This window comes from Tauraco erythrolophus, chromosome 5 (genome assembly GCF_009769465.1).
Source record: "Tauraco erythrolophus isolate bTauEry1 chromosome 5, bTauEry1.pri, whole genome shotgun sequence".
Taxonomy (NCBI): Eukaryota; Metazoa; Chordata; class Aves; order Musophagiformes; family Musophagidae; genus Tauraco; species Tauraco erythrolophus.
In genome coordinates, this window is record NC_141469.1 from 23,085,126 (window position 1) to 23,096,279 (window position 11,154).

General features: G+C 40.7%; 1 protein-coding gene across 1 annotated transcript in view; it reads left to right on the top strand.

The window, feature by feature from the left end:
* The window catches only part of DNAAF9 (dynein axonemal assembly factor 9), a 75,583-nt gene extending 73,515 nt beyond the window's left edge, over positions 1-2,068 (top strand). The window contains 1 exon segment of the mRNA XM_086612024.1: positions 1,218-2,068. Coding sequence (XP_086468150.1) covers positions 1,218-1,330 — 113 coding nt within the window. The 3' untranslated portion in view covers positions 1,331-2,068.
* The last annotated feature ends 9,086 nt before the right edge of the window (positions 2,069-11,154 follow it).

Sequence of the window (11,154 nt, forward strand, 5' to 3'; positions counted from 1 at the left end):
TTAATGCCTGGTCATGACTGATAAAACTTCCAAATGAATATAATTTTGTGTGCATGCGTGTGCGTGCACACGCGTAAGTGGAACAACCAGGGTTGGTTTAGGTTTTACTACAGTATCCTTTTTTCTGCCACATATTTTGCAGTGAAGCTGCTGTTAAACGATTGCTCTTATTTTGTAACTTGGTACGAGAAGAACCTCATTGGAGGTAATGCAGGAATATGAACAGGGTATTCTGAATCAGGTGTGGAGGTGTATTTTTTTTTTTTGTAATCACATTTTTTAAACTCACGTAAGCAAGTAAAACCTTATTATAAACCCACTTCAGCTTAGTGAGCAGTATGATTTACTTACCCAATTGTGGTTTATACACATTTGTAAATGCACTGTCCTTGCTGGTCTTGGTGTCAGCTTACAGAACATGAACTACAGCTGAAGGAGGGTGCTCTGGATTTCTTTCCAGAAATTTTAATTTTTTAAATTTAAATCTGTTCATATTTTTGACTTTGGCAAGAAATGCCAGAGTAATACTAATGTTCCAGTGTATTCCTGTTCTTCTTTCTTGTTTTCGTAACTCTCTCTTGCTTTTTTCTTTATTACCAAAATTTAAAATTTGGTTTTATATTCCCAGTTTACTTTGCACTTACCTTTGATGAACTTCACAAAAATCCAAGTGTGTGATTCTGTTTTGTAATAAGAACAAACAGTTGTTTTCTATGCCCCATGGGACAACTTTAAAATTTTAAACCAGCAGGCTTCTGTCTGCAGGGTGAGCTCCTAGTTATGGTATACTGGCAGAAAATTGTCTAACAGCAAACTTGGACATCAGTATTCACTGGAGCTTCTCTCCACCACTATCTTGGTGTTTAGCAATAAAAGATAGAGGCACTGGTTAACCACTTCTGGATGATTTGAATATTGGGCAGGTTTTTTTAGACTTCCGCTGAACCAAAATAGCTGTAAACATCTGCAAACCTGCTGTAGTTTTGCTATTCTTACATTCCTCCTCTTGACTGGGAAATGCCTGTTACGCAACTCCTTTATTCCCCAGTAGTATGGAGTAGTTGTGGTTAGGTCTGACTGCGGGACTCCTGGAAGGTGATATATTGAATTTCTGCTTTCAGTAAGTGTCCCTGAACTGGCACGTCCTTCAAACCTGTATGTTCTGTTCTAATGACTGCTCTTTGCATACATGTTTTTCCTTAGTTTTTTGAAATCAGTAATGGACCAATTCATGAACGATTACTTGGAAGAAGCCAACAGGGAGATAGAGAAATACAACAGAGAACTAGAAGAACAAGAGTATCATGATCTCTTTGAGCAGAAGACATAAGCGCGGGCGTTCTATACATTTCTGAACCACCTACTATCAGTAACCAAAAATGCTGTTGTCCTTGCTGGTTAACTAGAAAATTAAGTGAAATGTCAGTTTTCAGCACTCCTTTTATAAACTAAGAGATCATTCCTGTAAGGTTGGCATTTTAACATGGTAACTGCTTAGCTGTTTGTACTGTCAGGTTTGCTTCCACTTCACCTTAATTCCAGACTGTAAAAAGCGTCACCTGGAATCTCTGGCTAGTAGTGGAAAATTATGTAAAAGAAGAAGAAGAGAAGAAGCAAAACTATGTTTCCTGGTAGGTCAGAATGTAATCGTGGAATTGGTCCATTGTGCAGATAATCAAACCTCTTTAATCTCTGGATGTCCCTTGAAACTTGTTGCACAGGAGCATTGATGAGCAGTGGTATACTTCAGTATGTGGGACTGGGCGATGTTCCTAAAGCAAGAAATGGGGGAACACTTGGAAAACTCTGAAGAGTACCTAATCCCACAGCTGTTAGGGTGTTCCTAAAGCGAGAAATGGAGGAACACTTGGAAAACTCTGAAGAGTACCTAATCCCACAGCTGTTAGGGTGTTCCTAAAGCGAGAAATGGGGGAACACTTGGAAAACTCTGAAGAGTACCTAATCCCACAGCTGTTAGGGTGTTCCTAAAGCGAGAAATGGGGGAACACTTGGAAAACTCTGAAGAGTACCTAATCCCACAGCTGTTAGGGTGTTCCTAAAGCAAGAAATGGAGGAACACTTGGAAAACTCTGAAGAGTACCTAATCCCACAGCTGTTAGGGTGTTCCTAAAGCGAGAAATGGGGGAACACTTGGAAAACTCTGAAGAGTACCTAATCCCACAGCTGTTAGGGTGTTCCTAAAGCGAGAAATGGGGGAACACTTGGAAAACTCTGAAGAGTACCTAATCCCACAGCTGTTAGGGTGTTCCTAAAGTGAGAAATGGAGGAACACTTGGAAAACTCTGAAGAGTACCTAATCCCACAGCTGTTAGGGTGTTCCTAAAACGAGAAATGGGGGAACACTTGAAGAACTCCGAAGAGTACGTAATCTTTCTGCTGTTAGGGTGTTCCCAAAGCGAGAAATGGGGGAACACTTAGGCATCTGCTTTTTTTCTGAGGGGACAGCATGTCTCATAACCTCTGCACAGTTTGAATCTGCAGTTGAAATTTTGACTTTTCTGTAGAAAAGATGTCTTTACATTTCAGGGTGAAACAAGATAAGTGGAGATGTCTTGCTTTCTTCCCAGTGTTGTTATTGGTGTTCTAGAAAATATGACATGAACGGCAGTAATCTGTAACTTGCTGTTGCTTAAAAGATTATTCCTGAAGGATTTTGTATTTCAGTAGTAAAAAATAAGCAAAGCAAGAGAAGAGGGAGATTCTTTAGCTAAAGAATTCCTTTTCATGAAAATGACTTATTTCCAAAGGTAAAAAATATCAAAAGATACACTCGAAACACGGAAGAACTTGTTTGTGAAGCTTTCAGAAGAATTTGCACGCCATAACATTTCACTAAACTGATACACCAGGTATTAAGTACTTGCCACAAAACCTTTGTAGTGTACTAAATGATATCATAATAGCGATTCTGACAACTTGTCCTTTAACTTAATTTAGTACAATTTTAAGTGAGACGTCATAGACTACTGACTGAAGGATAATAAGGTATACTAGGAGCTACTTAAAGGCAATTATTGAAGTTTATTTGAATAAGCAGGTTATTGTAGCATGCTGTGTATTCAGAATTTAGTCAAGTGAAAACAGTCCAGGAGGAATTTTTGATTTTCGTATTCCTTTGCCTTAGGAACAGCTCAATCTGTTAATACAGCTGCAACTTTTCTTTTTGGTCAGATGTATGTAAAGCAGTAAGAAACGGAATGAATGATTTCTTACAGTACGCGTAAAATACTTCTAATGTTTCCACGCAGGCTCTTTCTGTGGCAGGAAAATGAGATTTAACTCCTGCCCTCAAACCTAAGGCTAGATACAGTTTTATGCCTTACTTAAGAAATATATTTTTTACCTTTGGAATCTGAAATGGCTGAAATTTCAGTAAGCCTGTCAAAAACTGAAACACCTTTTAGGTGAACTTTCAGTACACGTTGCTACTAGCTGGCTCGGTGCCTGCGCTGTGGTGGTTATGCAGTGCAGAGGTGGAATTCCAGGTGCTGCACGCTGGGATATAGGTGTTGATAAGGTTTCGTTACTAGCTTTCCTACTAGATTTAAAAAGCTGTCTGAATTTAAGAGTTTTTCTTTTTTTTTTTTTTTTTTGCACACCACGAGACTTTATAAACTCCTTGTATCCTGTTGAAGTACCGTAAAAGCCAGCCATTAGTTTGTGTTTCTCGGCGTTCCGGGGTAACCCGTATTGCAGGTATAGAGCATCATGGTAAGGCTCGTGAGTTTATCTATGCATGGCTATACTTTAGTCTTAATATACTGTAGTGCCTGGTAGAGCAAACGTAGCTAGCAGTGGATTTGGGGGGCTGGCAGGTGTTTACAAACTAAGTACACTTGGTTGCATGAAGCTATTTATCAGACCAGAATCATTAGAGTACAAAATTCTGGTCGCAATACGGCAATAAAAGGGGCATTAGAAAATTGTTAACGAATTCTAATTCTTTGCCAATGAGCTTAGTGTAAACCCAGCGGGCCCCTTTTCAGTAGGAGTTACCTGACCCGCAAAGCCATATTTCTAGAGTAGTGGTAACGTCAGAAGGAACACCAGCGGTGGAGACAGCGGGCACGTCGTTGGCACCTTGTCTCCGCTTGTAAGTCAGTAACGGAGTAGGTTTAAGTGCAATTGATGGAACGATAGATGACGATGCTGTAGCTTGTTTTTTGCTCTGCTGAACTCTTTTTAAGAACTCCAGTTTGTGCAGCTCTCGAAAAAATCAGTGTTGGCAGGGCTGATTCCTCTGGGGCCGGCGTAGCGAGTTGTCATTCCAAGTGAGATGCCCTGCGAACAGAAAGGAAATAAGTGTTGGAAATTGGCGTGCTACTGTGCAAATTGAGCTGTTCCTTAAAAACTGAAGCAGGAGAGCGCAGAACAAAGGCCTCGTATACTTATATACTGTCCTGCATGCTATATGGTCATAGCTGTGTGTTATGAAGACCTTTCACCATACTGGTACTATTTCAATTAATATATTTTGGTATTGAAATGATTTGATTACCTCAATTTATTATTATTTTTTTTTTTAGCTTCTAACTGTGACTTTAAAACGTAAAAAAATACCGAAATAGTTGAAACTGTGACAATGGTATCCTTTAAACACAGTAGTGCCTTGCAGGTGACACCGTTTATTCTCAAAGCATAAAATAAATGGGTGTCATGGGTTGTATTGCTTGCACCCTCGTTTTTTTTAAAGGAAGAACGGTTTTGGTGAAAGGACTTAAAATTAACCTAGTGAAGAATATTAGCACAAATGGTTAAACTGTTCAAAAAGAAAACTCTTTGAGGACTGAAACGTGTAAATGCCTGATGCTGCTGATAGTTTAATAGCAGCTGCTGATTATTTTGGAGTTACTTCGAACAGTCAGCAGCGCTTTTTTTTTTTAGGAGAAGAGCGTAACTTTTGTACTCTGGTCAGAGATGTTTATACTGTATCAAACCCCATCTGTAGGGTAATCTGGTTTCTTCACTCTTTTGAAGCCGAGATGAGGTTTGAGATACTTGGAAGGATCTAGTTTTGAAAAATTTTTTTAGCTACTGTAATACTGAAAATACAAAGAAAAAAAAAAAAAGCACCGTTTCTAAACCACAAACGTTTGGATACAGGAAAAAAGTGCCATTACACTGTTCCTTTGTCTTTTACTGTATTTTGAAAATTGGTAACAGTAACTTTTGTGTCCAGGCATTTCTGATATTGTGAAGAAGTGCTGAGAGTCCTCAAGGGGTTTACGTGCTTCGCTGACCTTCATGTTAGCAGCTTGTGGTGGTGGTTTTGTTGTTTTTTTTTCCTCACTGAGAATGAGTGTGATCAGAAGTTACTGAAGTTATAGGGAGAAAAACATGATAAACTTAGGGGAGGAACGTTTGCAACTTGAACTGCGCTGCAGTCTCGGTGTATTTTATATTAAGCTGTGCAATTGGGTATTAGGCCTGTTTTACACTTTGCAATTAACAAAACCGACTGCAGGGAGGATTTAAGTCGCATGTAAAAGTTCCCTAACAAGGTTTTTTTTTTTTTAATTAATACTTTTTAATTGAAACTTTTCTGAATTTGCACAGATTTAAGCTCTGGAATACGTTGGTATTCTTAAAAGGGAAAAATTGTAACTAGTATAGTGAATTGTAAACTGTGAGTTGTTAGAACCACGTTGTTGATCTAATTTTAGATTGTTTAAAAACGTACCTCAGAAAGCTAGTGAGAAATTACTTCGTTTTTACACAACGGTCAGATACTAATGTAACACTTCTCACTTTACCATGTGCCAAAATTCACTTTTATACTAGTTCTCAATGCTTTAATATTTGCAACTTTAAGTTAAAAACTTGTATTGACAAACACTACTGTAACTTCAGTTCAACTGAATTGTGTGATTGAAGCTTTTTGCCTACTGTATTTATTACACAACTTGATTCAGTAAATATGAAATTACCCTTCCATTTATTTTTGTATTGTTTTACATGTTTATACCTGCAGTTTGTGTGACTTTTACACCTGTAACTCAGATGTGACGGAAAGAACCAATAAACAGTCTCCATCTGCTGTTTGTCTTTGACTTCTTTAATAAACTCACCATTTCCTAAACTTGAATTTTTAAGCATTGAGCAGTTCTCGCTTAAAATTTGTTAGTTTTCTAAACTAGCAGAAAGGTGACTAGTTTATGTTCAAACTGAAATGTAAAGATTTAAGGAAATTGTTTGGATTTTTTTTTTTTTAAGCTGCTCTTTTAGGTTTAGACTTTCTCGTATGGGCTTCTAATTGGGTAAAATTTAAAACAGGTTGTAGGATGAAGGACCTTAATCATCTTTGCTCCTGCCGTCTCTGTCCCTCGGCAGCTGTGCTTAAGCATCAGTTGATGGTTGCATATACACAAATGCAGGAATTAAATCCTCCTCACGTATGTGTTCATATAAATGAGGGTGCAGTTTCAAGATCAGCTTCTTTTGATCCAAACCCAGGCTGGCATTGGGAGGGCAATCCCACCTTACCCTCCTTTTTCTGCTTCGGTTGCTGGGTGGGAGGCTGTGCCTGAGTCAGATTAAACTGAATCTGCAAACGATTTCTGTCTCAGCTTGACGATGCTTTTGCAGTTTTTGTTTGTAGGAAGTTTTTTTCACTTGGTTGATTTTTACGAACAGTTTATGTGAAAACAGCATGTTAAATTCAGCCTGTTTTGCGTACTCCAGGTATGCACATAAGAAATAGCAGCTTATGATGCATGGACTTTTGACTGAAATCCAGGAATTTTCCCTTGCTACGCAGCTAGTTTTGGAAAGGATGGACTCTTCCATCTGTAAATGCACTTGGGCTGCATCCACTGCTTTGGAACTGCTGAATGCGTGCGGTTTCCTTTGACTTTGTGTTACGCACTGTCAACACAACAGTAAGCAAGTCGTGTGTCATCATAGAGTGGTCATCTGAGAGAAGCAGCCAGTTACTGCATCGGTATTAGACTACAGACCCCACAACATCCTTCACGTCTCGGCTTTGCCAAGAGCATTCGGGTCCTGACACAACTGAACACGCAGGTATGTGTTCTCAATACAAGCCTTTGGGCTAGATCTTAGTGCTGGCCAAGCAGCTAGGAGGATTTCCACCGTCCCTCAAGTGCTTGAGGAGGGAAATCTAGAGTCTCAGCTCATGCCTTTGTTCGCGTCTTGCCGTGCAGTTACTCTTTAGATGCTCTTCAAATGCAGCTAAGTTGCTGAAGGTCAATGAAAGAAAAGCAACTGCCTGGGTTGTCTTTCAAGTGAGAGTTTTGCTCTTCTCTGGTGCGTAACTCTGCTCACTGCCTTTGTGCCCTGGTTTGTGCATCTTTCATTCACTTTGGATCTCCAGGATCAGCTTGTGGCTGATTATTAAAATGTAAAAGTCATCAGGATTTTAAGAGATGTTCTTTTCAAAGAAATGCTTTTACAGAAAGGCTGCAGAGATTGGACTCTGTCACCTCAGTACATGCAGTTCTTTGGAGTTCTGGCCGGGGCGAAAGTACATCTCTAGAGCTTGCTTGGTTTGTAGCAGCCCTTTAGCTTGAGTGTGAAGAGAAAACTTATTTGACAAATGGTGAGCTGTTTGTGATTTGAGAATGTCTAGAAACTTACTCCAATGCCGAAGTATTGGGATATTTTTCTAGAAGTGAGGCATGTCCCTTACCAGACCTACTGGAACATCTGTTGCTCCTGTAGAAGCTGTGGCTACCCCATCCCTGGAAGTGTTCAAGGCCAGGTTGGATAAGGCTTTGAGCAACCTGGTGTAGTGGAAGGTGTCCCTGCCCATGGCAGAGGGGTTGGAACTGGATGATCTTGAAGGTCCCTTCCAACCCGAACCATTCTATGATTCTATGATCTGGTGGTGGAGACCACTGGCCTCACTATCGTCCCCTCCATGAACATGGCATCATAGTGTTAAGCAATCATTTTGTCCTGAATTCAGAATGCTGTCCTCCACAAAACCACAAGTGACAGGTTTCTTGTGCGTCCATGCAATAACTAGGCACAATTTTGATTGCACTCCAGAGGTGCAGTCAGCTGTGCTGGGTGCTTAACAAAGTCAAGAGCTCAAATCTGTTGCTCTTGTGCTTCTGTCCAAGGAGATGTTGCAGATATCAGCCCTGGTCTTAGCAAAGCTGCATTGCAACAGAGTTGTCTGGAGCACTTAAAAGGAGGAAAAATACAGGGCAAGTTGATTTTTATTTTGTTTTTTCTTTGCAGATACTGATTTCTGTCTTTACAATTTTATTACTTGTATGCACTTGTGCTGTGAGATTATTGGTGAGGAAGCTTTTAAAGCAAGCGCTGTGTTGCCTGTTTACACGCTCTAGTAGCTACCGATCCCCTCACTTCTGTGCTTCCTACAACTCGTCTGCATGACACAGACGTGCCTTTCTACTGTGGTTTTTGCCCCCCACTGTATGGCAATCCTGGGGTGCTCCATCCTATCGGATTATTTTTCCATGGCAAAAATAAGGGAAAGTCATTTTTCTCCATCCTACGAATACTTAGCTTAAAATTTTCTGAAAGTGGTGGTCATAACTGATAAGCTTTGAATTGTCTGATGGGCCACCAGTGCTTTCTTCTTGGGGACTCAAGTTCGATTCTGCTCCTAGTGGCCTCAGTTTTGTGGACGTTTACTGACACAGCTCCTGCAACCCAGAGGGATTTAAGGTGTCTGGGAAAATACGGAGTTACACCAACAAATCTTACAAGAAAACAGTGCTTGGGGGAAATTCCTCATAATTCAACTTGGGAATCGTCTATTCTGTTGTTGTGTTATAGGATCGGAGGAAATATCCTTACACTTGTGCTTTAGCAAAAAAATAGAGTGATAAAAGCTTTGAGGAGCAGAGTACCTGAGGTGTGATTTTTATATTTTTTTTTCGTATCTACTCCAGTTGTTAAATCCCTTGGCCATCCTCTGGGTACACTGGTGGTGCTGGCTCAGTGCTGCATCTCACCCTCTGCCCAGCCCCGTTGCCCTCGTGCTGAGCCCTAATCTACAGTTCTCTTCTTCAGGCTGAGGCTGTTGACGTGTCAATTTATTTTTAGCAGCCAAAACTTTAGAGGGAGAGCGTGCGATGTTTAAATATTGTGAGCCTGTTTATAAACTTGTCTTTTTTTGCAGTCTCCTTTTTTAGGAACAAACTCTAAAGGTCGAAGAAGGTCTCCTCTGACTGAACTCCTGTAAGGGTCTGTACAGGTGCATCCTTTTCACTTCTTTTAAGTGGCTCGTTCTTCTCTTCTCCCTCATTCTCTACTTACCGTGGAGCAGAATCAAACTTTCCAGCTAATGTATTTTTCTCATACTGCCATTTAGCTTCAAAGGTATGGGTCCCCCCTCAAATCCTTGTTTCACACCCCTCAGACTTGAAGACTTCTTTCATAGCATCATAGAATAGTTTGGGTTGGAAGAGACCTTTAAAGGTCATCTAGACCAGCCCCCCCTGCAGTGAGCTGGAACATCTTTCCTCCCCTTCCCACCAAAGGAGGATCTCAGGCCATAGCTGTGCATCTCCCTGCTCCAACCTCTGTCTTTTCCTTTTCCCTCTCAGATGGGTCATCTCAGATGATCTGCAGGCAGAGCTAAGGTGGAGCTTGGGTTGCCAACCTGTAGTGTGGGTGTCAGAATCTGAGTTCCAAGCTCCTGGGCTTCAGCTCCTTCTAAATTTGGCCAACGGAGGGATGTTTATTTACGTAATGTGTCTTAAACCCACATTTCAGTGCTTACATGGGGAACACAACAGATAAAACCGCCTTTTTGGCACGTCAGGCAAGATCAAGCTGAGACTCTCAAGATCTTTTCTGCCTTAAAAATCTTAAAATATAGTTTGGTTTGGTTTTAGTTTGTTGTGGTTTTGTTTTTTTTTTTTCTGGTCCAAAGTAACTTTTTACTCTCTACACACATGGACAGAAAGGATGCAGAGGGGAGTGTCCTAGAAGCTGCAAAATCTCAGTTGGGAAGGACCTCATGAGGTTGTCTGGTTTGTCCCCCTTATTGTTCAGACTGTTCCCTATAAACTTGAGTTTCTCCTTCAGTAAGTCCTGTTGTAGACAAAGGAAATGTGGAAGATCTCATCTACCTGGACATGGGCAGTATACTTGGTATGTTTTCAAGATGGGAAGCTATTAATTCAGAGATCAAGGGGACTGGTGGAAAAGTCACAAGGTCAGTCAGGAATTGGCTGAAGGTTTGATGAGAGAATTGGACTGAGGGAAGGTTACTTGGTAGAGCTCATGAGGAATGTGTGCAGTAAAAGCTTTTATGAAAATTTTCTTAGTCACCAGAGTTTTTATACAGTAAATTCACTAAGGATGTGAAGTAGAGGAGTGTTATATACACAGAGAAGGATCAAGAAATGATGGAGAAGGAGGTGAAGGACCTAGAGGTAGCACTGAAAATCAAATGATGAAGATATTGATAAAGGGATTTGAGCTCAAAACACTCAAAGAACCAAAGAAGAAAAGCTAGATGTGAGGTTGGTGCAAAAGCCCCTCTGAAAAATAGATTCTGGGATGTGAATGGTGCTGGTATTTCCAGTGTGGTAGGAGATGACCTAGACACTCGTAGATCACTGGGATAGCCTGTGGTTCTCTGGTCACTTGTGCTCGGCAAATAAATTCTCCAACGGCGTGTAAGCAAGAGTGATCAGAGTGGATGGCGATCCTGTCTCATCTGAGGACACTAAAAACGAGCCTTACTTTGGCTTGACAATGAAGAGGGCATCCAGCAGCCAAAGGTAAACACAAATTAGATGTTGGGAGGAAGGTCTCAAATGACCAGCGGGAGCGTTGTGCTCCCGTACTAATAGGAGTAGGTGAAGAGCAAAACCCTCAACTAATGTAAAGCTTAAAATGCTTTGAAAGGGAATAGGTAACAGAGATGCCTACTATTTGAGTTTCAGTTCCTGAGAGAGAGGAGTTAGGTTCTCCTAGATAAATCCAGACATATCCCTTGAGTCAGGGAGTTTTAGCCCTGTTCCTCACTCTCAATTATCTCTTTCATTTTAGCAAGTCTGGTAGTATCTGCAGAGGTTTTCAGTTCTGCTTAGCTTTTCATGAGCTCCTCTGCCTTCAACGTGAATTGATCTGGAATTTCTTCACCTACGTGCCCGCAGACAAACGGTGCCTCGTTAGCTTCATAAA